General features: G+C 40.1%; 1 protein-coding gene across 1 annotated transcript; it reads left to right on the forward strand.

Moving 5' to 3' along the window:
- Nucleotides 1–25,782, forward strand: fgf22 (fibroblast growth factor 22). The gene is made up of 3 exons (XM_063467070.1): nucleotides 1–373; nucleotides 23,579–23,682; nucleotides 25,112–25,782. The coding sequence occupies exons 1-3, from the start codon at nucleotides 1–3 to the stop codon at nucleotides 25,304–25,306; spliced, it is 672 nt and encodes a 223-aa protein (XP_063323140.1). The 3' UTR covers nucleotides 25,307–25,782.
- The last annotated feature ends 708 nt before the right edge of the window (nucleotides 25,783–26,490 follow it).

The raw sequence follows: 26,490 nt of genomic DNA on the forward strand, positions 1-26,490 counted from the left end.
ATGTGCAGATGGACGGCGTCCGCAGTTCATTTCTGTCCTGAAGCTGCCCTCAGCACCACCACTACTGCAGCCTCTGCTGGTTCACATTTCCCCCTGCCTAGTGCAGCCTCACTCTGCCTGGCATGCTTCACCGTGCTCTTGGTCACCGCTGGTACTGTCACGGGGGCCTGTCCTCCTCGAGTAGGGCATGAACCCCTTCAGGTGCTCGCAAGTGGAATCAACTGTTCATGGACACTGGAAAGGCACACTCGCAGTTATAATCACTTAGAGGGTGACGTCCGACTTCGGCGACTTTACTCTGCCAACAAGTTCTTCCTCTGCATTGACAAAACCGGCAAGGTGGACGGCACTCGACGTAAAAACTACGCTGACAGTAAGTAAAGTGAGAAAAAGTTGCATATCTGAAATGTGTGTCAGAGGGAGGATGCCCTGTGACGTTTTCAGATTTATTTTTATGGCTGAACTTTCTTATCTGTTCGCTTTTACAGCTGTTTATGGGGATATCCCTTAGTCATATCACTGCTGAGCAATTTGTGTTGCGTTGTTTAGAGCAGGGCGGAAGCGTTGCTAGGTAGGAAGGGAATAACCTAGAGATGGTTTAGACTCCTCGTGGGACAGCAGGCACTAAGGAAAGACAAAGTGGTCTTGGAAAAAAAAAGTTTCCCTTCCACTGGGAATTAACCTGTCAAAACTGGTGAAAGTGCATCAGTCATAGGTACCAGGTGTAATCTGAAACACATTTTTCCAACACAGACCGATTTGTAATCTTCACAGTTCATCTGCTCTTTTGGTAAATGGTAAATGGACTGGTTCTTATATAGCGCTTTTCTACTCTATCTGAGCACTCAAAGCGCTTTATTGTGATTTTATATGGCTTTCTGTGGGTGTACATGCAAGTAGGAATTTCATGTAAAATTTTCTAGCAGTGTGGCTTTACCCGGAAACCCACATTATGTCTGACGAGTTAAACAAGATAAAACTGCAGTATGTCAAATCACGGTGCTCAACTGGACGGGCATATTCAGACAGATCTGTGTCGTTCAGTTTGTAATCTGTCGGACAATCTATGCTTTGTGGACACTTCAGAAAACCTTGTTCATGCAGTGATGGTTTCTTAACCACCATTACTTGACCAGGTCAGATGAACTGATCCTGGTCATGATCTGACCTTCCACTCCATTAGTCACTGGCTGACTGACTTATTGGACAGCTCTTAGAGACATTTTTGCCTTTGACTGTAATATTTATGTGTTTGGTTCTTAATGCCTTTTTATACAAGGGGGTGAGTCAGAGTTTTTCCATACAGCTACTGGGGGAGAACAGCTGCTGCGTCCAGCTAACAAGCCAGTCAGTCTGTTGCCACCATTACAGTGATCTCCAAGCGGCAGACTGGATGACATTTGTTAACCTGTCGGGATTAGTCACCTGGCAGAACCTTTAAAAGCCACCCACACTGGTATAAATTCAAATTGAGATGAATTATTACTGTGTTAAATTTGGACCCGTGGGCATATCCAAGTTGGGACGTTATTCTTTCACATTAGTGGTAATAAATGTCAGCTACCATAACAAAATACTACTCCCAAACTTTGCTTGTATTTGACAGTTTGACAGAAGTCATGCCGAAGGACTGAAAGACATTTGGCAAAAAGAAGAAACTGACATTTAAAATGTCTTAAAACAACAAAATTGATTGTGAAATGTATGCTTTTTTACTTTTTGCCAATTGGGTCATTTACTCTTAGGAGGCTGTAGTACCCATTAATGAAAAAGTACAGTCCCCTTAGATGCAATGTCCTTATACACTTTAGCCATCATCCTCTCATTTCCTTTGGTGGAAAGAACTGTTCTTTCGGCACTCACACAGAATGAGGGTGTGTTCTGCACCCTGAGCTGAGCACCGTGCCAAACCAGCGGTCATGTAGGCTTTGCCTTAGATTTAACAAAATGAACCTTGTGGTCAGCCTGTGGTTGCAACTCACACTGGGACAGATCTGGTTTAAGACCATTTTGAGATCTCCTTTTCTGTTTAAGAGCACTGTTACTCTTGTGGAGACCTTGAAATTAGACTGTAAGTGTCCTGAGCAAGAGAATTTCACTATGCCATAGACTGGAGGCAGAACAAGTAGAAAGTTATACATGGTAAATGACATAAATCAGGTACTAGACATGAAAGACAATGCATTAGTAATCTTTTTTTTTTTAAGATTTCTAATAAATTGAGATATATTTTTTCCATCTGATTTAAAAAAATAGTGTAATGTATATGATGAAGGTGTGCTTGAACTCTTGTGGGAATCTACTTGCAAAAACACATAGATCCTTACAGAGACCAATGCCGAGAGACCCAGTACTAATTCTGCCTTTAATATACTTGTGTAACCTATAGCATTTCCTAGTGCTAGTCTTAGCCCCATCCTCCACCTGCTCCGCACTCTGTCCTCTGGTTTGCCCTTACACTCTTGTCGACACAGCTCTGCTGCCCCGACAGCTTTGCCTGCTACACCCAAGCACCGTCCCTCACCTCCGCCTCACCAACCTCAGTTTTTCCAGCCCCAGCTCACAACTCTCAGGTGCAAAAACAGTTGGAATTAGTCAACAGGCTCTCTGCTAATTGAGGCTGGAAAATATTGTATCAATCCCAGTGGAGTAGGGGCATGGAACAGCTGAGGGAAGGGGCAAGTGGGAGACATGCTAACTTAAAGGGCTCGAGGATTTAAAGGATGAGACAGCTGGATGGGGCTGAAGGGAGATAAAGAATACAAAACATGTATGTGGCAAATAAACCTGTTTTTATTTCACAGTCTTCAGTTTTAATCCATGATGAATGAGTGTGACATAAAGAGCATAAAGTCATTTATTAAGTCATTAAAACAGCCTTGTAGTTGAAGGACAGTTTTAATTCTCTTTTTGTACGACTATGTAGAAGCAGACTAAACAGCCTGAATGTATATCAGTTACATTTCCAATGAGCCCCCCCCCCCCAAAAAAAAATTAAAAAAATTCTTCCATGTGAGTATGAATGTGGAAATACACAGAAAAATCACACTAAAACAAAAACAGCAGACTCCATCCACAAAATTTCCTCAAGTTTTTTTTTTTCAATCAAGGAAGTTGTAAATTATCGGCTATATTTGTTAATCAAACTAGAGACAAATCAAGATAAATTATCTTGCTATGATCTGAGTACATCCTGTCAACCTACATGCTCCAATTATAGTTCCACATATAATAAAAAAAGATTATAAGTGTTACTAAAAATAACTTGAAACAGCCACACGAAGAGTCAAAGTGCAGTCGTTTGAGAGACCAGAAGGGAGGGTGACAACATGTTTTTCTTTTGAACTATGGTAAAGCAGAAAATGATCTAGAGGGAAAAACACACCCAAGTGTTTACAAAAGCTTCAGAGGCAGGTACACATCATATCCTGTCATGGGCTACCGATCGTAGCCTGCTAATTAGACTGTCCTGAAGCACAACAGCTGCGCAGACACACCCGGCAACTGGTTTGTGATCAGTTACAATAGTTATAGGCGCCTAGTGTAGAAGAGTATTAATACAGCATATGTAATTATTAAAGTCCAGTTTAATTAACAAATGAAGGCTACTTGTAATTGTAATTGTCAAGTCTGTGATCTATTTTACAAAATCTTTTTTGGCAAGCCACCCTGTGTATATTTTATTGCATGTTTTAATTTTTTCCTCATATTTTAAATAGATGGACTAAATGTGTGTGGCTACAATCATCTAACACTTGGTCAGCCTCCAATAGCATCAGCCAGTTCATACTTAGGAAATAGGGTGACACTGCTACAACTGCAAAAAGTCACTGCGGCCAGACTAGCTTAATTTTGCCTCTATAGCGTCTCAGCTCTCGCAGCCGGGGTGTGATGTATTTACTAAATTTCCCTTGGTGTGCAACATGTTACTGTTTGATGTGAAAGTTTTCCAAGTTCATGAGTGTATTTGACTTGGAGCAAAACCATGGGGTGAAAACCTTCCACCCAACTGAAATATGTTGTGGAAATTATTCAAAGTTTTCATACACAGGGGAAACTGTCACTCACAAAAGAGAGACTGACTTGAATTTTAAAATCATAAAAGGACAAGACAAGTGTGGCGGACAGTCTTGCAAAGACAATATATTTGTTTTTTGTTTTTTTAAGATGGACAATGTCAAAAAAAAGGATGAGGAGTAGGAGCAAAATATTTAAATCTTTATTTTTTAGCTATAAAACTCAATTTATTGCATTTTACAGAGAAGTAGTTTGTGAAACAACATTTGTTTTTATTTACAGTTCATTGTCATGCACGTCTTAGCACAGATATTTTCACATACACAAATTTTAATTGTTTAAGTCTCACTTGTATATAGTCATGTGCTATACTGCTACTCATTTGTGTGACATACTAAAGCCCTAGTTGACTACGCATGCATAGCGCTTTAAAGCAATGGCAAAACAAAGCACCAGGCAATTTAAAAATACCAATGTTCATCATCGACCCACGTTTTACTTTGGGGACAGTGTCACTAACATTCAAAAACAACAGATTTTACAAAATGTCTGTTCTGTGCTGTCTGCCATTTTAAAGGTGGAAAGAGGGTTATTCTACCCTGGCCTTTTTTTTAACCTCACCATGACTCACCATTAATTCTGCTATAGCTCAGACGGGGATGTGTGACTGGATCAACAGCACCAAGGCTGGAGGGGCCAAAGAGGGAAGCACCTGGCTGAAGGAAGTACTTTGGTGTTTTGAATTGGAAGAATACACATGTTAATGAGGCTAGGAGAAGGGCTGGGGCGTGCTCTGCTTAGTATTGAGGTGGAAATTAAAGGCTAGAGGAGTGCTGGAGCGCTTCCCGTTGCTCATTAGGCATTAAGGTTTCCTCTGGGTTGTCTCAACTGAGAAGGGATTCGTGGACATTTTGGATGCCAATAGGAGGGTAAAATCCCACGAATCATGCATTAACCCCCCAGTCTTCACTGTAAAGGCACGGCCACAGCTTGTCTGAGAAAAAAAAATGAAATCAATACTTAAATTGTGGTTTGTGTTATTAAGAGACAAAAAAAACCCACATAAAACATCACAGATACACATTTATGTTTAACAGGCATGTTAAAATCCTCCATACAAATTTACAGACTATCACTGTCCTGGGAACATTGGAGGACAAGAGTGTCAGTGTCAGGCTAATTAGCAGAGCATCCCTGGTTTCTGCCACATGGGTTTGATGTCTTGAATGGGCCCTAGAAATGTAGCAATTAGTAGCTAACAACCTTTAGTAGCCTGGCTCCAGCTCCTCTCTGGGGTTTACGGGGTTCATCAGCAGGTTTATAGAGTCTGACTTTGGCACTGACAACCGAGTCCTTTATAACATCGCACAGCTATGGACATCCTGTGGGTGTGAAGGTAACACAAAAGGGAAGACTTCACAGTTCCAGCAACCAACAGCTTGAACCTTGACACCATTGACTGAAGATGTACTCTTTAAGTCTGTAAAAAGCAGAGAATGACTTGATAGCAAGATAGAAATACACCAATATCCAAATGATTTTACCAGAAAAGTATTAAGGTGCATAGCAGACCAAGACTAAATATTCTATAAATATTAATTGGGCCATGGAGGATGAGTAGTTTTTGCATTACTTTTCATCCCCTTCGCATGAGGAGACTTGTTGCTTTCCAAAAGCTACACTATGATTTAGGTGCTTTAAACATCAGTGTAACGAGCAACAATTATTTCCAGTAGAGCAATGCAAATCTGAACATGTTCACAGCCAAGCTCTTCATTTTTAGAGTGAAAAATATGGCCTTTTCCTCAATGTGAGCACATTAGTGCTCTTATTACAGTAAGAGCTTTCTGTGGAAGGTGTAAAACATATTAATTAAATCAGCTGGGAACAGACGACTAGCTAGCCTTACTCATGCAGCACCACATGTTTGAAATCATTCACCAAAGGAAATATTCATGAAGGAGCAGCTGCCACTTACATCTCGAATCGTACACATGCACACACACGTGCACTGACGTAATCAGCCCACTGAGACAGGCAAGCGGTCTTGCCTCAACCTTAGATAGACCAAGACAGATTAATGGTTTCATTTTGACCCTTCCAATAAAGCCTCTCACCTCGCCGCTTGAACTGAGCCAGACATCATGTCTTGGATGACGTTTAACCACTGGCCCAGGAATAAAGAAGCTGAAAGAGAACCCCTGCTGTAGATGGGGAAAAAAAGAAACAACTTGGCATCCCTAAATACAGTCATGGCTGACTGGCTACAGCTACAAGAGTTTAAAGGTGTTTGAATTTAACCTAAAATCACTGGAAGAATTGCACTACGAATGCAATGCACCTGTTACCCTTAAAGCACATATGCCTCTCTGTAAAGTTTTATCATAAGAGAGAGCAATAGGAGGCTATAAAACCGGAGGCTATTCTCTGAGGTGACTTTCAGGTGAATCTGGGGCTTCTCTACCATATAAGTTACAAGAACACGTGGAAGCTCTAGCGCGTGCAGATTTTAATCTCTCTCACAAACATAAACAGATCAACCAAAGCCTGCCTATCAGCCTGTGTGGCTAAATATTGACATGCTGTTAGGCAATTAAGTCATAATGTGTGTGATTTTGTGTACGACTGCAGAATGAAAATCACACACCTTGCGTCTACTACGGGCTAATCACAGTTACATCAGTGCTAAAAGTTATTAGAAAGTCAGAGATAATTCAACATTCTTTATCATGATGTTGTGTCGTGTTTTCTGGGCAATTTAAGATTATGTTAAGAAATTTTATGCCTGACTAAAAGTCTACAGTCAGGCGAAGAACTCTTAAAAATGTAATGCTCATTTAAATAAAATCGAACTGTTAAAACTGGCTTTGGATGGTGAATGTTAAGGGGATTACCAAATTTGGAACCAAATGTGAAAATGCATATAATATATCTTGCAGCTGGATTGGACCTTAAAGGAGAAAAATCTATAAAATCAAAATGGTTTTACTGCATTTTTACGATATTTGGTTCAAAATAATGCAATAATATGTAAGATATATTCAAATACTTACATATTATTTGAATATATAATACTTACAATATAACACATATTGAGGGAGTTGTTGTTGTTATTTGGCCCAAATAAATACAACTGAATTGAACTTAAATAGATTCAACTACCTGGACTGAATAATTGTGTTTTAAGTTTGTTTCTTGAAAGTAGTAGCAGGATAATTAATGCAAATGTGAGAGACTAAAAACAGCAACTCTGGTTCAGTTGTGCATTCCAACATCCTGAGACCATGCAGAGTCTTGTCTGAACTGCATTACAAATAACCAATACCTGCTTTTTATCTCTGAGGCCATTTCACTAAATGAACATGGGCAGGATGTGAATATCATGTCAGCTCCTTGAATGCGCGTGTACGTTCCCAACGCATGTGCCTGTGTTTATACGTGTGCCATTGCAGGAGCATGAAGTGGACCCTAAGCTGAAAAAGATGTGCGTTTCCGTTCCCTAATGGCTAATATGAACCAGACCTTACCTTGTACTCAGTTCAGACGCATGCATGTTTGTGTGTTTGCATGCACACTGACATGTGCGAGCTTGCGTGCACGTGGGTGTTTTTCTCATCTGAAAGGCCACGTTCCTCATTAGAACACAGAAGGTGGCACAAAGCATTGCAGTGCTATAGCTGAAACAGCATAGTCAACATCATGCATCACACCGCTTTTCTATAGTTCTCGGATCTTTGCACCATCGTTCTTCTTGCCTTGTTATTTTAGACCTACTTTTAAAAAACAGGGAAGAATGGGCTGAATTTTCAGAGCTCAATGTTTTTTATTCTTTTGTTCTGCAGTTGTCCATACCTGAGCAAAGAGAAAAAATATTCATATGCATGTGAAACTCAATACATATGAATGTCAGTCTGTACATATCAATAAAAGCATACTTTCACTATTCTCTTTTTGACTGCCGGCCTTTCCTACCTGTCACCGTCTCTCTCCAGCTGTATCCATTTCCACTTTTCCTCCCCTGCAACGGATAGGATTGAGGTCAGGGCCCTTTGGCCAGTGGAGCAAGTGACAGCTCTGACAGGTTGCCTGATTTCACTCTTGTGCCTTTTGTCACCTCCTGTATGCCCATCTCATTTTAATAATGTAAATATGGGGCAAGCTCAGGCCACAGAGAATATTCTGTGTCCTGGTGCTCAGTCACTGGAAACTCACTGCACACCTGAATTGCATATGCACATACCTAAAGTTGGCAGTACTCTCCAAACTAAATCAGGTTTCTTTATTTTTTAGCCTACTACTGAACAAATACACTGGACTGGAAAACTACAAAAACTATGTGGGCTTTAAATAACAATTATTTAAAAATAATACTGATAATATATAATAGTACTGCCATATACACATGCCAACCAACGATGTATCACCATTCACGTTATCTTGGATTGATTGTTGAGATCAAAAAGGTCTCTCGGTTTTAAACTTTGTAAATACTGTTATCATTTTATTAGACTTGCTGCAGCAGAGGACAAAACATTTGTTTCTGTCGTTAGTATGTGTTAAGCACCAAAAACATGCACTGGCCACTGGCCAGCCTTCAGTGGACCTGTTTAATCTCCCACTTTGCTTTTCTTTTAACATTAATGATCAGGTTTCTGGTCCATCCTGAGACGCTATTTTTGAAATTAGGAAGGCTTGCTTGATGGAGATTATTATTGCACATTCAGGGTGCACAGTTCTTCTCATGGCCAGATGTGTATAAGTAGCCAAGTGTCCCCCCTTTATGAAGTATTGTGCATTCACAATGAAAAATACTATTAAAAAACTTCAGGATGTTTGTTTGGTTTTTATACTTTAATTAATTTCTAAGCTTCAAAAATGAAGAAATATACAAAAAAGGTCTTCTAATTGTAATTATTTCTTAGATTTTGAATTGAAGTTGGGAAATTTGTCATTACTGACTCCAACCCAATAAGTTTAAGCAATTAAGCTGCATTTATCATACCTGCCTGCACACACATTTTTAGCTCAGGGTTTTTATTTATTTTGTTGAAGAAACTTTTTCACTCAAATTCAAAGGTCAAATCTAGTTGAAAGTGACTGCAGCTGCTTGGTTGGTTCCACTATCAGTGATCTTTATATATCTTTTTCGCCAGAGCATCCTAAAGATGAGGGTAGAAACCAGCAAAAACAATGTCTTTCCCTGAGTATGCTTACACCCACTGAATCCGGTCTGAACAACCAACCATATAAGACACAGATGCAATTCACCTGCTTAGTGTTATTTATTAAGTAGCACGGTAGATGACCTCAATTTAATGTGGATCCCGCCATCCCTGCTGCCCTCCTGGGGTATCTTAAAGTTCAGGAAAATTCAGAAGCTGTGAGTCACAAACCTCAGGCACATCAGCTCATAACTATCTGTGAAGCCTTTGATAGTCTGCCGTCCGCTTGTTACGGATGTGATGCATGATTTGGAGGCAGTTTGCTCTCCCTGGTCTCCCTCCCTGATTAAAGAGAATGCCTCCTGGTCGGAGATTACAGCCACTTGGTACCACACAGGCACAGACGAACAGGAGTGGTGCACACTGTGGGCTTCGTTAACCTTTTTCACCTCTCCAATCCCTCAGTTTGACTACAGCAGGCCTCCACCCCCACTAACCCAAACCTTCCAGTCGTCCTCTAGTATACCCTCTTCTGGCTAGCCTGCCTCCCCATCTGCTCTTATAAATTTAGGGTTTGGTAGGGTCTGATTTGGCATCCTGGGGGTCCCTAATGAACTGATTGAAGTTCCATTACATACAATCAAAGCTTTGCTTGGCCAAGGAAGCTTGTGTTCAGTGATATAACAACCATGGATGACATGCTGACAGAACCTCTAGACACACTAATGACTCGGAAGTGTGTGGTAAAGAAGAGCCCAGTGTTTTATTAAGAGTAGAAGCAATGTTTATGAGGAGTGAAATTGTTCACATGCACACACATACAGCTGCCTCCCCTGACACACGCACAATGTATCCAGATGTGAATGGTGATTTTGGAGTATTGGGTCAGTCTGTCTGGGGATAAATCAGACAGGCTAATCTGTCCTGTGAGGGGATGGAGGGTAATTGGTCACATTTGACCCCCCAACCTTGCGGACTGTGGGAACGCAGGCTTTATCTACCAGCGGTAATTGGCTAATGAAACACTTCCGCAGCTCTTCCACTAGATTGTCATCCACCAGTTGGGATAGGGTGAGGCATATGTGTGTATGTGTATGTGAGTGTGGCCGGCACAAGTGGCCAAAAGGCATGTGTGTGTGGGTGAGAGTGTGTGTCTGTGTGTAGTCTAGAGAAAATGGCAGGATGCGGAACTCCCTTTGGCCATCTCTACAACTTTATCAACAGAATCAGTCTCACGATGCCTGCAGCATACTGATACATTGACAGACCACACATTAATGGTTGTGTGGTTGCCATTACAAGTTAAATTTAGTTTTCAAGTGGAAATAGTTAATGTTATTCAAATTCAATTTCAACTGATGCCAGGTCTGTTTGTAATGCACATACCAATTTGTGTTTGTGGCATTCAGGTTATATCCTTTCTACAATGGTAGATGAGTATCAACTAACCCACCGTGGTTCAAGTCATGTAGAGTTTGCGTTGTGTAGTCATTTTGTGTGATCATTTATCTGGGCAAACTCATGCCCACATCAATTTAAAGATGGGAAACTCAACAGGGAGAGAGTGAGATGTGGGGGTAGAGGGTACTAAGAAAAAAAGGCTAAAGTTACGGTAGTGAGACAATGTCTCTGAGGTCCCATCAAGTGAGCCATTCATAGATGCAGGTCTACCAGTTTGTGGAGCCAAGGAGACACTCCGATAGAGTGGGGCCCAGGGTGGCCTTGTCTTTTTGTCCCAAGCTGACCCCTGCACTCCTGCTTGGCCTCTACGCCCCTCACCTGGCCTGTCCCAGCGCACTGGTAAGAAGATACCTGTAATTTGCTCTAATGGCCTTTGAAAGACCTGACTAGGCTAATCCCTGGAGTACTTCTCCTAGCACAACCGTATGAAAAGGTGGGGGTAACTGGGCCGAGTGTGAGTCCTGAAAGAGAACCGGTCTCTGGATTGTGTGTGAGAGAATTTCACCCCTTGCGGCCGGGGCTGGGGCCGAGGGAGTGTGGGAGTCAGCTTTCAGCAGATCACCACCATGCGGCTTGTTCACAGGCTCTGAAAACCTGCGCACTGGCTTGCACAGAGGTAGATCGGCTCGGCTTTACACCTCCCTCAGTAGCCAGTGTGACAGGGAGGTAGAGTGGCCTGAAAACCTGCCTGGACACAACAACGTCAGATTATACACAGCTTTGAAAGACTGCACTTCAAATCTTTTTTGAATTTTCTCTGTAACCTGCTCTAATGTATGTCTTCGTGGATGAAATCAGCAAAGTTAGCAATATACACAAACTGATTCACTTATTGCTGCAGGGCTGTGAAAAGCTAAGAAAAAAGCAATATTTATATAGCGCCAAATCACAACAACAGTCGCCTCAAGGCGCATTATATTGCAAAGTAGATCGTACAATAATAGATACAGAGAAAAACCCAACAATCATATGACCCCCTATGAGCAAGCACTTTGGCGACAGTGGGAAGGAAAAACTCCCTTTTAACAGGAAGAAACCTCCGGCAGAACCAGGTCAGGGAGGGGCGGGGCCATCTGCTGCGACCGGTTGGGGTGAGACAAGGAAGAGAGGATGAAAGACATGCTGTGGAAGAGAGACAGAGATTAATAACAAGTGTGATCCAATGCAGAGAAGTCTATTAACACATAGTGAGTGAGAAAGGTGACTGGAAAGAAAAACTCAATGCATCATGGGAATCCCCCGGCAGCCTACGTCTATTGCAGCATAACTAAGGGAGGATTCAGGGTCACCTGGTCCAGCCCTAACTGTATGCTTTAGCAAAAAGGAAAGTTTTAAGCCTAATCTTAAAAGTAGAGATAGTGTCTGTCTCCCGAATCCAAACTGGAAGCTGGTTCCACAGAAGAGGGGCCTGAAAACTGAAGGCTCTCCCTCCCATTCTACTGTTAAATACTCTAGGAACAGCAAGTAAGCGAGAGCGAAGTGCTCTAATAGGGTGATATGGTACTACAAGGTCATTAAGATAAGATGGGGCTGAATATTTAAGAACTTGTATGTGAGGAGCAGGATTTTGAATTCAATTCTGGATTTAACAGGAAGCCAATGAAGGGAAGCCAAAACAGGAGAAATCTGCTCTCTCTTTCTAGTCCCTGTCAGGACTCTTGCTGCAGCATTTAGGATTAACTGAAGGCTTTTCAGGGAGGTTTTAGGATATTCTGATAATAATGAATTACAGTAGTCCAGCCTGGAAGTAATAAATGCATGAAATAGTTTTTCAGCGTCACTCTAAGACAGGATTTTTCTAATTTTAGAGATGTTGCGCAAATGGAAGAAAGCAGTCTTACATGTTTGTTTAATATGTGCATTGAAGGACATGTCCTGGTCCAAAATGACTCCAAGGTTCCTCACAGTGTTACTGGAGGCCAAGGTAATGCCATCCATCCATCATATTTCTAAGATTTTCAGGGCCGAGTACAATAACCTCAGTTTTATCTGAATTAAGAAGCAGAAAGTTAGCGGCCATCCAGGTCTTTATGTCTTTAAGACATTCCTGCAGTTTAACTAATTGGTGTGTGTTACCTGGCTTCATGGACAGATAGAGCTGCGTGTCATCAGCATAGCAGTGAAAATGTATACTATGTCTTCTAATGACACTGCCTAAGGGAAGCATGTATAATGTAAACAGAATTGGTCCTAGCACTGAACCCTGTGGAACACCATAATTGACCTTAGTGTGTGAAGAGGACTCTCCATTTACATGTACAAATTGGTTAGATATGATACAAACCACTGCAGTGCAGTACCTGTAATACCTACAACGTGCTCTAATCACGCTAATAGAATATTATGGTCAACAGTATCGAACGCTGCACTGAGGTCTAGCAGGACAAGCACAGAGATGAGTCCACTGTCAGAGGCCATAAGAAGATCATTTGTAACCTTCACTAAAGCTGTTTCTGTGCTGTGATGAGCTCTGAAACCTGACTGAAACTCTTCAAATAAGCCATTCCTCTGCAGATGATCTGTTAGCTGTTTGACAACTACTCTTTCAAGGATTTTTGATATGAAAGGAAGGTTGGAGATTGGCCTATAATTAGCTAAGACAGCTGATTCTAGAGATGGCTTTTTAAGTAAATGTTTAACTACAGCCAGCTTGAAGGCCTGTGGTACATAGCCGATTATTAGAGATAGGTTGATCATATTTAAGATTGAAACATTAATTAATGGCAGGACTTCTTTGAGCAGTTTTGTAGGAATGGGGTCTAAAAGACATGTTGATGGTTTGGAGGAAGTAATTATTGAAGTTAACTGAGAAAGATCAATTGGAGAAAAAGAGTCTAAATGAATATCAATGCTACTGAAAGTAGCTGTAGATAATGTTACATCTGTGGGATGATTATTGGTAATTTTTTCTCTAATGATTAAAATTTTATTTGTGAAGAAGTTCATGAAGTCATTACTAGTTAACATTAAAGGGATGGTTGGCTCAACAGTGCTGATTCATTTAAACTAACATAATCATCCGGCTGCAACAAGGTTTCTGTAAGGCAAAGTAAATCGATTTGTTGATCAATTATTAAGTCATGTACTAACGGAGACTTGGAGGAGAGAGACCTAATATTTAATAATCCACATTTCACTGTTTTACTCTTTGGTTCAGATGTGGATACTGTATTGTTCTTAGTAGTAGTAGTAGTAGAAAAATCACGGCTGAAAATAAGATCCAGGCACTGAATATGGACTGAATTTTTTTTTTAAAAGACAGAATCTTATCAGTCTCATCTTCACCCTCATCTCTCCTGAGAGTTTAATGGAATGTGGGAAAGCAAGTGATACATGGGCAGGGAAGAGCAATCCTCTGCAAGTCTTTTCTCTCCTTTCTTCCTGTTCTTTCTATCCATCGGCCTTTTTCTTTCTTTTGACAGGATGGGCCACATACAAGGGAATGTATTTGGACAGAAAGCACACATGCAAACCAGTTTCGCTGTGTTCTACTTCCCTGAGTTAGTGGCCTTTGTATACAGTTATATTTAAATGACAGCACACATGCATACGTGTGTGCTGAGTAATTAAGAGACTGACAGCATGTTTACATCTGCAGAAGTTCAAGTGCGTAAGAAAAAGGGTGCAAATGTAACCCTGTTTCTTATTTCCTTTGCTGTTATCTTAGTTGTGTATTTTTTTCAATTTGGTTTGATCAAAGCCTTCATGACTTCATCTGACTGAATTCAAAGCTAAACTAAGCAAGAGAAACACTGTTCAGGCTTCCAGACAGTCTGAGCTCATTTAAGGAACAGAATCAGATCTCAGGCCAAGGTTTTCAGCATAATGGATTGGCTTCCTTGACTAACATGTGGTGGATGATATGACTGAGGGTTGGCTAATTCATCTACTCAGTTTGTTAGAGATTTTTTTTTTTGGGGGGGGGGGGGGTTGTTTACTTTCTTGCCCCTGTGGGGGGAAAAAACACTAAAAACCTACAAACTCAGTGTTTGTGTGTCACAGCCTTTCATGTTTACTGTGCGTGCGAATAGCCCAACCCCACTCGGCTTAGCTCAGAGCAGACATATCTTATAGCTGCCAGTAAAAGGATGAAATAAATCATCCCAGCCCTGTAAGAGTTAATAGGTATGATGCATGTCCGGATACCCATTGCAAAGGGGCCAGCAAGGAGGGAGAAGAAGACTAGGAGGGAAATAACTAGAATGAAACAGCAAAACCACAAAGGACAGTGAAAATCAGGCTGACTATTTAAAGACATTGAGAAAAGGGAAGGTACAGTTTGTAGAAAGGTGTGACGGTGATACTTTCATGTACAACACACACAATATCCATAAATCCTGAAACAGCAGTCTCAGAGAGGCAGCCCCTTTTAAAGAGACTGTAAATTTTATATTGCTGTCCAGAACTGGTTGGTCTATTAAGCCACAGCGGGATTGGATCATTTGTATTTGAAACCTGATCACACTCGTTCAAGCAAAAATAAATGTCACCATGATGAAACATAGTCAACACTGACTCAACTAGAGGTGTGTGTGTATTAATGAAAATGAATATAAAGTTCCACTGGATTAAATGCCCTCAGAAATGAGGTCAGCTGATTTCCTAAATATACGGAACAACCACATTTTCCATCGCTGGGAGTTTTTTCTTGCCTTATGGCATGGCTGTAAGATGACAATGCTAGGATTGTGAAACAACGCTTCAAATGGATTGGGCAGCACAGATTCCAGATTTTAAGGCTTTCTTTTGGGGCATTGTAATAAGAATAAGAATAATAGTACCCATTATAGTAGTTAAAATATGAGATTATGATGTTACTTAAAGCAGGAGATAGCAACTATTATGGCATATAACTCAGAGAACTATTATTATGGCATATAACTCACAGAACTATGACCAAGAGTGCTACAGGAGTTTCAGACAATACATCAATGACATTACAATGTTAATTACCGCATATTTTTCCTTGGATATCTGTTGATAATGTTTGGATTTCAGGAGTTTTGAACATAAAGCAACTGTGAAATACACACATGAACATTTATCTTTTTCTTTTCGCTCTTTTGTTTCTCCTTGGAGGAATCGTTTGTTTAAAGTTTCAATGGATTTCATACAATCTGTGTTGTTGCCATTTGGTGGCAAAAAATACACTGAATCAAAGTTGTGTGATGAGCAGATGATGAATAATTAAACCTCATAAACTCACATGAAGCTGATGAAAGCTTTGTAAGCTTTTTATTTAAATGTAAATATTGTTAGTAATTGACTTCACGTCATATTAAAGCATTGTTTATAGCCACTTTAACATTATTACTACTGGCTTGTGCTATAATTGACCCACAATAATAATAATAATAATAATAATAATAATAATGGATTGCATTTATATAGCGCTTTTCAAGGCACCCAAAGCGCTTTACAATGCCACTATTCATTCACTCTCACATTCACACACTGGTGGAGGCAAGCTACAGTTGTAGCCACAGCTGCCCTGGGGCAGACTGACAGAAGCGAGGCTGCCATATCGCGCCATCGACCCCTCTGCCCAACACCAGTAGGCGGTAGGGTAAAGTGTCTTGCCCAAGGACACAACGACCAGGACAGAGAGCCCAGGGATCGAACCAGCGACCTTCCGGTTGCAGATGCGCTTCCCAATCCCAATATAATTCCATTACTTTTAAAAAATACAGACTATTGTGTACAAAGAAGCACATAGCTGATTGTGTTTACTTCACTTTGGAGATAACTGTAATACTCGTCATCCTGAGGAGGACTGGGTTCAAGTGGCTTAGCGCACTGGACAAAGAAAGCAAACTGGTTGTCCTTGAGAATGCACTCTGTGAGTGGTTTCCAGATGTAGAAGTAGGCATGTTAATCTGTGAGCATGTGATTAATATTGGAAACCAAGAAGAAGAAAAAAACTTTTGCCACATGAAAACAAGAACTACCTTGGAATGGAAGACAATCCGGCAACTGAGAAACGTGATGAAATCGTCCCAATTCCACAATTTGGTTGATAAAGTAAAATTCACTGGAAGAAACCTTAAGTCACAGTTCATGTTTAACATATTTGGCTTAGTGTGCTTGAACGCAGGTTTTCAGCTTGTGCTTCACCCCCATCTAGAGATCCCAGAGTCTAGATCTGCAGGCTGAAATAGACGTAAATGACTAAGCAAATGTCAAGTCAACCTTCAAAGTTATGTGGTTATTCAGAAAAAATAGCTTAACTAAACCATACTCTAGACATAACATACTGATAATCTGAAGTCTCCTTTGAAAGGGATTGGTATACATATTCAAATTGCAAACCATTTAAAACCAACTGCTCACTATAAATATTTTTTTCTTATCTCTGCAGCCCTGTCAAAATCTACAAATAAAATAAAAGATCGGCTATCATATTAGCTACTCATTGCAATGAGATCATCACTGCACTAGTATCACTTGTGTTCCAGCAGTGATATCAGACTTCTAATATATGAGCCTTATAAATAGACTGTCCTTCCCCTACCGATCAATACGATCGATAGGAAGTGTTTGAATTTCAGAAGCTAGCAAGCTATTGTTTGCCTCTTTACTATTTGATTACACTGCTTTAGCAATGCTATTTGGTCATATAATCAGTCTTTGCACATAATTATTGGGGTTGTCTTGTCAAGATATCAGCTTTGACCTCTGGTCTATTATTTCCCATTACTTATTAAATGAATGAGAAATATGGATTTGTGGCCTGTCAGATTGCAGGTGATGTTGGCCCAAAGTGCATTAGATTTCAGGTTAAACTGTTCCCTTTATTTATACAGTTAAAAGAGCTAACATGCAGAGAAGAGAAAGTTTCCTGTCTGAGCCATGAGCCATGAACCATGCATCTTTTGTCATGAACCATTACCATTAGAATAATCACAAATCTGTTGTAACTACAGCTTTTTCAGGAAGGTGACATATAAACCAACCCGATGGTTTGTAGCACAATTATATGACTATGTTTGTTAAATTTAAGCAACCTTATCAGAACTCTTATCACCAACACACATTTTGCGTGTCTTTTGTCTTTTTCTTGACATAATGAACTCCACAAAACGAGATAAAGATGCATACTTTGGAACAGGATATTCCTGTTAGCATTCATGGTGTCATGCTCAGTTGACTACATGAAAAGTGATTAAGTGAAGAATGAATAAAAAGGCCTCAAAAGAGCAGTTCATATTGTGTCTAATTTGAGTTTCAAAAATAGCTGGATAAAGCCATCAAAGAGGCATTCTGGATTTACTATAAACGAAAGGTTTGATTTTGTTCCACGCATAATAAATGTGCACATTTCACCCTGAGTTATTTGTGTTTATTTACATTTTTTTCATCTTTTTTTTCCAATGGTGTCCAAAAACCCAGTTACTTAAAATTGCTGGAGCATATTTGTATTTTGGCAGGTGCATGTTAAATATTTAAATCTGGGATTAGCCAAGCAAAACTTTGCTTACTGAGAAGACCCTCCAAATTATTTACTGTACATTCAGGCCTCAACGTGCAAGTTTCCATATCACTGCACCTGTCAAGGCCTCCACTAGAACGCTGGTTCTCATGGTAATCTCTCAAGGTGTTTAAAGGAATAGTGAGTGATGTAGCCTTTGTCTGTGCCGATACACACAGACGGCTGCTTTGCCCAGTACCAGACCCTTTGAGGGGGTCATGGCAGATCAAAGGTGCTGGTCACAGCCATTAGGCCTGGCAGCCCGAACCCGACATGAAAAGCTTGTTTTGAAAAGAAGGGCAGAAGGAAAAAAACAACAGGGCCCTCTTCGTTTAAAAAGCAAGCAAACTGTGAAATAATTGAAAAGGTATGTCAATCAAGACCAGGAGCACAGCGGGAACTCCAAGATTCCCAGGCTCTGCTCTGGTCGAGCACTGAGCCATGGAGGGCGGCTCAAGGGGGCAACCCAAGAAATTAAAGACCTGGGAAAAGGAACAAAAAGAAGACAGGAGGAAAGGAGTAGAAAAATATCTTTTTTTTCTCCATTCTTTTTTTGCTCCGTCTTTCACTCTTTTCTACTCTAAATTTGTGATGGAAGGAACTATTTTGCCACAGTTTGCATAGCCCTATTCAAAATGCTCGGTCATTAATAAGATCTTGTCTAGCTCTTCACCTCTCAGGTGAGTAACAAAGACTTGTAGGGGAGTAGGGTGGAGGGGCTCTGGAGGCTTCTGCCCCCACCACCGAGGCCACCATCTCATAACCAGCACCTTCATCCTGTACTCCCTCCTTCCTCTTCCCCCATACCATGAGTCTGACAAAAGGGAACCCTGTGAGTGTCTCTCTCTTTCCTTTCTGCTTTTTTTCCAAGGTCAGAGAAGGCTTGAATGATCTGACGATGGGCTAACGTCCAAAAAATGGGGGACGGAAAGAAAAGAAAGAGTAAAAAGAGACTGAGTTAAAGACTTTTTCTATGCTTTTAAAAAAACCCATGGAGAAGAAGTAAATGGCAAGTCCACAGTTGACTAGACATGTATAGTGCAGGATTTGCTTGTAATGGCAGCTTGAGCTTATTGACAGTCCCAGCCAAAACATGTCAAAGGTTAAGAGATCGTGCCAGTTGTAAGTGGGAAGCCAAAAGTGCCTTTTTCATGAGCTCAATGGGGCCATCAGTTGATACTTGTTTAGCAGAACGAGGCGAAGAAGTGACCTTCAGTTTCCAGTGCAACTCACTGACAAAGAGTTAATTTGTCTTCATTGTGTTTCTCCCTCTTCCATCAAACTGTGATTTTGTTCAACATTTGAAGCAGATTTTTGAATAAGAAATTACTCACAACTTTGAAATATTTATATATATCATTATCTCAAAGTATAGTGATTAATCAAAACAAGTTTTATGAAGTACTGAATCACTGCCTTACTGAATTTCAAAATGTTAGACACATCCAGAAACAGGGGCAATTTGTCAAACAGAATTTAATCTGATTTGCAGAGGCCATATCCTCATGACTATCTAATTTTAGCAAACTGACTTCAATCAATACAACAGTTACAGATAAAAATGTGTACTGCCTGTAACCCTATGTCAACGTTATTCTTTCTGTGAGCATAGAGCACTCCACCAAACTGACCTTTGGATTTCAGCAGTTAGAATAAGCTCTCTAATAGCTTGAAATACCTCACTCTGGTTTCTCAGGCTTTGAACACAATGGAGTGACTTTTCAAAGGGGGGACTGTGAGTTATATGGATCTAACTGGTCTTTATAGATGTGTGGTCAAGCGTCCAGAGCCCAAGTGATTCTTCTAGACAATGTGAAATCCCCATTCCATATCCTCAGATCTTTTGTGTCTACCGGCTACAACAATGAGTACGAATAAACTGAAAAAAGTGTAGCGCATGAGACCTGGAGTAGGACAGGAGAATATTTAAGGTGTTCCTTAATAAATTCCTTCTAGAGAATGCCCAAACCCATTGCAAGATCTATTAAAAGAAGAAAAAAATACAATGAGTTCTTCAATATATATAGTTTATTTTTTATGTCCCAACATTAAAATTCAATGAAACTTTATTTCTATAGCGGCAAATTGCCCCAAGGCCCTTTATAATTATACTCCTTACCCATATTTGCTTTAAACCTGATATGTTAAACCTGAGCAAACGTAGCTATTTACATTCAGGTCCCTGCATTGTCTCCAACGTGACAAACATGCTTCCATCACACCTACTGTGCCTGGAACTCAAGCCAGCAAATAACGACAATTACTGCTGGCACCACTTTCAGGCACCAGCGGTTTTCATTGGCCTGGACTAATCCCCCATAAACCCTTGCAGTGCAACAATCACCAGCAGAGGCTCAGCTAATTGCTGATGAGTCCCTTGCACGCTCCAGGTGCCACCATAGCACACCCGGTGTTTGTAAACAGCACTCATAAAAAGGAGGCTACCATCAAAGTGGCAATGTTTTCTTGGAGGATCAGAGACAATGAGGAATGATGCGGGTACAGCTGGGCAGCTGATACCTGGATGGACTCCTTGCCTGCAGCTTTGCACGAGCAGAGAGAGGATTTAATTTACGTGTTCCAGTCAGAGAAGAAAAACACTCAACGGGGGTTTGTGTTTGCGTACTTTACCCCCCCCCACTCCCCCTCCTTTTTACTCTGTACTTCTTTGTATCACTACATATAGACTATGACTTCACTTGGTAAACATGACTAGTGATGTTCAGGGCGTAAAAATCCCTGATGTAAGATATTTCTGTGCTATACAAATACAGGCCATTTACCATTTCTGTGCTTAAAGTGTAAAAGATGTGGGGTTTTTCTTATCTTTGGAGCTTTGCAGATGTTCTGTGTTAGAGCAGCAACATTAGTCTGATGGCACTGATAGCAGCCTGGGGGGAGCAGCTAGTAGCATAATCTATATGCAATTTTGTATTGCGCTGTCATTTGTATATGATTAGACAGAGATGCTATCATTTTGTCTTTAATACTGAAATGCATAAATGTGCACAGACAGAAAGGTTTTGGTTACTATCCATGGTGAGGGTTGGGGTGCCTCTGTACTGACCTCCTTAGTACAAATTGGATCCAAAAATTTCAAATTTGGATACTTCACTCCAACATTCCTATTGGAACTGAATTTCAGTCAGGTTCTTGGGTAATTTGGCGTACCTCAGCTTTTTCCCTAAGAATGACTTCTTGACAGACACCTTCCACTGAGACCATTTCTGATGAAGCTTCAGTAAACAGTAGATGGATCAACTGAAGAGCAAGATGCATCTCTTAGGCCATATCTCAGGTCTTTACTAGATTTTTTTTTCCTGTTTCATAAGTACATGACTTTCAGATACAGTTCATCTGATAGTTTTTAAGGCCTAACACTTCATTTATTGTCCTCAATTTGTCAGTCATTTTTTATTTGTCTAGTTTCCTCAAATTTTTTAAGAATGCAATGCACACCATGGTGAAATGTATCAAGTTTTAGACTAATAGCTGTTTAGCAAAACTTGTTGGTGCAAAAATACTATTTTATGTCTGTCAAACTCTAAATACAAATACAGAAATGAGAACAAATAATGTTTGTGACAGGTTACTAGTAACAAAGTGGCTAAAGATATCAGTTACAAATGGTTCTTTGCTAAGTTGTCAATTATGTATAGACAAAACACTGGCTTATCCCTTGAATATGGAGCCTTTTTTAATGTTTGAAATATTCATAGGCCAGTGTTAGGTAGATTAATGAATAAAACAATTCCCATGAAAATGGTCAAATACGAGGACTGTATGAAAATGAGTGAAAAAGCAGTGAACAACATTGAAAGACTGTCAGAAAGCATCAAGAAGTATTAAACAAGACAATTAGTCTTGGGTTTGCTCGCCTCCTTGAGAAAAAATTGGCTTCTTTGAAAGAAAATATAATGAAATTATGGGTGGTATAAGAATTTTTCATATTAGTTTATGTTTAGAAAGAAGTATAGTTCCATTATTAGTGAGCAATATAGGTAGAGGTATGCTAAGCAGGAACCAAAGGTCTGAAAAATCAAGGAGATGCATTATTATTATTATTATTATTATTTCATCATCATCATCATCATCATCATCATTAATAATAATAATAATAATAATAATATTTATACAACTCATATTATTCAGTCTAAAAAAAGTTAAGATTAGCATTTTCACTTAGTATTTGAACCGTCCTGTACAAATAACTGCACAAATAAACAGTTATTTTATTTGTACACTACAGTGCAGCACCTGCAAAGCCACTGTTATTCTGTTATTTGCATTTCTTTTTCATCAGAACTATTCAGGAACTTTGTTCAGTCACTGCCCTGTACAAGACTTGTGGTTCTACCAAAACAGAAGGGGATTGGTCAGTTGGGAGACCTGTGGCCCACTGCTGCTTTTATGACTCATCACCATCACTCTTTTCCTACCAGCTTGCCTCATGCAGAACTTCAGCACCTTGATCTAGTGTTGTGTATACCCACTTCTGTCCAAAGCTAAGAAATCTTTCTTTTTCTTACAAATATCCAACTGTGGTCTTTTAGCAACAGAAAAGAAAGCATCTTTTCTGCTTCTCTGGTTTACAAGGCATAAGAAAAATGTATTTGCACCCAACAAACCAAGACATCAAAGTGCTTTTGAGATTATTTGCAGGTAAACTAAAGAAGAAAAATCAAAAGAAGCATTAATCTCTATTAATTAGCTCCTATTAAGGAAGCTGTGGTAAGACAGGACATCTCTAAAAACAACTAGGTAGAAACCTTCACCTTGGAGGTTTTCACAGGGTGACATAAGTTACCACCAGAGGCAGTAAACAACAGCAGCATGACCAAAGCATGAATGTGAGGGCTGCTTCTGGAGAGTTGCATGGATGCAGTTCGGCAGGATGATTATGTTCACATTTAAGTATGACTGATAGTAGGGCTGCAATGATTCATCAAGTAATTCAAATAACTTTGTTTAACGAAGCTGCTCTGTAGCACTCAGTCATCACCATATTTTTCACCCATATGTTTGTTTTCTCAACATATGGGTGAAACATTGCTTAATTAAGCTTCTATGAAAATATAATTATAACCCTGACTTGATCTAATAGGATTGCAATTTTTTGTGAGACTCTTGTACATGTCCTGCCTGTATGTGAGCTTCTTGTCCTGGACTCTGAAATGCATGTGTTGTAGATTGGCTATAATCTAATCTTTTATAAACCACCATCTCCCTCTGGATGCAGTGACAATAGTTTAATATTACTAGTTTCTTTTTTTTTCTTTTTTTTCCTCTTTCTTTTTCTTTTAAACATACATTTTGAAATGAAACCTTTATGAGTGTCCTGGACTCTCTCTCCTCAGAGCATATGGCTGTCTGATAAACTAATCACTAATGATAGAATGACTTTTGATGGAAGAAGCTCCCAAATCTGGATCTTTCTAACCTTGCCCCTTGTTCTCCTTTTATTTTCCAGGCCTGATGGAAATCCGATCTGTCAGTGTGGGAGTTGTTGCCATCAAATCTGTCAGCACCGGGCTGTACTTAGCTATGTCCAAGAAAGGCACGCTCTTTGGATCGGTGCGTATACAACCTGGCAACATTTTTCTGGAGGTCAAGACTTCTGGACAGGGAAGGAAAGTTGTTGGGGTTGCAGGATATATATGAGTCCCAAATGAATGCCACCCTATGTTTGATGTTCCTGAAGAGAGGGAAAATCTGAGAAATCTTCTGATGGAAAGTTCAGAGAGATGTCAGACTGTTATAATCAATGATGGCTGTACACCTGCACCTTGTCTGACTATACAGAAGCTTGAGCTGGCTTGCTCCACCATCAAAACAGACAGCAGAAAAAAGAAACCTAAGCAGCAATGACAAATAGCCAGCTGGGTTCATGTAAGTCCTTGCGTGCCATCTGCCAATTGTTGTTTTGCAAAGCAGCTTTCAAAAGTAATCACCACTCATTGTTAAAATCAAGCACAGTTCAGAACTGAGGTGTGTGGTGTCTAGCTCGTGTACTTAAAGCTTGAAGACGAAAACATCAGGGATGAGTGATAAGACAAGTGCCTCCGACCATCTAACACACAAAATAGGACATAAATAGACCCGATGGAGGACTTTACAAAATGGCAGATGAATCAGGGCATGCTCACTTTATCCCGATGCTATCACAGAGAAGGCCTCGTTACAGGAGCCTGATAACAATCTGGAAAAGGGAATGCAGCAGAGCCTCTTGTAACTGCGACATCTTTTGAGACCCTTACTGATAAGAAGCTGTAACCACCCGTGGAAAAGTGGCTTTGCTGAAGGTTGAATTTTTAAGTGCCTTTAAGAAAAAAACTTTGTTTTATTGTTATATTGTGATTAATTTGAGAACACTCAAGGTTCAGTTAACCCAAATCACAAATAAAGGCACACACCAGCCACCCGCTTCGTCACACTCACGTCTTTTCACATTTGTAAGTGTTTTAAGCTCTCATGTCTAAGGTTTCAATTCGACGTAAGCGAACAGAAATGAATATGTCCTTCCAATAATAATGTCCCAGTTAACCAAGATATTTCACAGAACTCACCAGCATGTGTCTCTGTCAAAGATCACTTTTTAGAAAATGGTCCCAAAGAAAATGAAAATGTCAGGTGTAAACATATGTCAAATAACCAGAATATTGTTTCTGGAATGCAAAGCCTGTTCCTATCCTCTAAAACAAACTGCACAGAGTTGATGGAAAAGATATTTAAGAGGTGAATGTCTTCTAAAGGGTGAGGATTGGGAAATTCTTTTCAAATTTGGGTTAACCAACCCTTTAATTCTTACTTCCACTACCTGAGAAAAACAACCCAGATCATTACAGTGGATAAACTGGAAATCTTTTACTACAGCAACTGTCATTAACCTTTGTGCACTTGAAAGCTGGCCTTGTACAGAGAAGGAACAGCAGTCAGCTGTTAGCAGTAGGTTAATTGCTCACACCCTCTTTAATGTCTCTTCTCTTTCTTCCTGCAATCACAGGTGAAGTACAACCCGAGCTGCAAGTTTAAAGAACGCATTGAGGAGAACGGCTACAATACATATGCTTCGCTTCGCTGGAAACACAGCGGCAGGCAAATGTTTGTTTCGCTGAATGGGCGCGGTAAACCGAGGCGGGGTCACAAGGCTAGACGGAGACACCCATCTACTCATTTCCTGCCTATGCTCCCCTCGTAGCAGTCCAAGTCTGAACTCTGACCAACAACTGGATGGCTCACCTCCTTCCGAGGACTAGTGTTGATGTGGCTGTGACACAATGTGTATTTTTATTATTCCATCCTCTTGTCACATAAATGTACATTTGCTGAGGTCTGTAACATTTGTAGAGGTAGTATAATATCTACTCTTAAGTTATTTTCTGCATTTTCTAATGATGTTCAGTAATACAGCACAATACAGTAGAACTACGCTACGTTCAGACATCTGTCTTGCCACCAAACCACCTGTGTTTGTAGCGCACATGTTTGAGGTGAGAGGACAGAAGGGGAGATAGCGAGACAGGGGCTTCCAAATGATAAAATTTGGAACACATCACTATTAAAAGAGACCCTTATAAGTCAGTGGGCAGGATCAAATTCTACTATTAAAAACATCTGCATAGTAGCTCTGTTCCAACAGCTTGGCTTCATTTTGCTGTATATTTAGCCTCACAAAAAAGCACATGTGAATTTATCATTACATTGCATCATGTGCAGGTCTACCTGAAAAACATTTTTTTATGTATTCACAGTGCATCCAGCACTGTTTTCAATGCAGTGTGTGAAATAACATTTTTGTAAGGCTAAGTATGACTACATTTATGCAACAAACCCTGACAAGGATTAGTGGAAGAGAACTGACGGATGGATATGCAATATAGAAATGTTTTTTTTTAAATAGGGATAAATTATCATAATGAATGGGTTAATAAACGCAATGAGAAAACTCCAAAGAATCAAAGAAAAAGGGGAACCTCTAGTCATGACCTCAAGCCTCAGCTAAGTCCCTGGTACAAATTTTATACATGTTCACTGTTGCTTGGGAAAAAACTGACACCACTAGAAAAAAAGATAATGACGTGCAGTTGAATTGTACTGACTCAAACACAACGATAGTTGTACTGTTCTGTGTGTATATGTTGATATATGTCAAGAACACGACAGGAACTAAGCTAACTACTGGGATAACATGCTGGATTTCTTGACATGCCCTTTCAACGTCTGTGCATGCTTCTGTCACTCTGCTTCTCTCATTCAGCCTACAGTTAATAGATTAGAAATCAGATAACAGAGAACTTTAATTTTTAATTTTGGTCTTTAATTCTGTCGTGAAATCGCTGACATCTGCTTTGACTCATTTAACGCTTTCTAGCAGCAGTAGGC

The sequence above is a fragment of the Pelmatolapia mariae genome, linkage group LG23 (assembly GCF_036321145.2).
Source record: "Pelmatolapia mariae isolate MD_Pm_ZW linkage group LG23, Pm_UMD_F_2, whole genome shotgun sequence".
Classification (NCBI taxonomy): domain Eukaryota; kingdom Metazoa; phylum Chordata; class Actinopteri; order Cichliformes; family Cichlidae; genus Pelmatolapia; species Pelmatolapia mariae.

Coding starts and splice junctions, on each gene's coding strand:
- fgf22 (XM_063467070.1), top strand. CDS start 1: ATGTGCAGATGGACGGCGTCCGCAGTTCATTTCTGTCCTGAAGCTGCC. Junction 374..23,578: donor ACGTAAAAACTACGCTGACA/GTAAGTAAAGTG, acceptor TTTATTTTCCAG/GCCTGATGGAAATCCGATCT. Junction 23,683..25,111: donor AAGGCACGCTCTTTGGATCG/GTGCGTATACAA, acceptor CTGCAATCACAG/GTGAAGTACAACCCGAGCTG.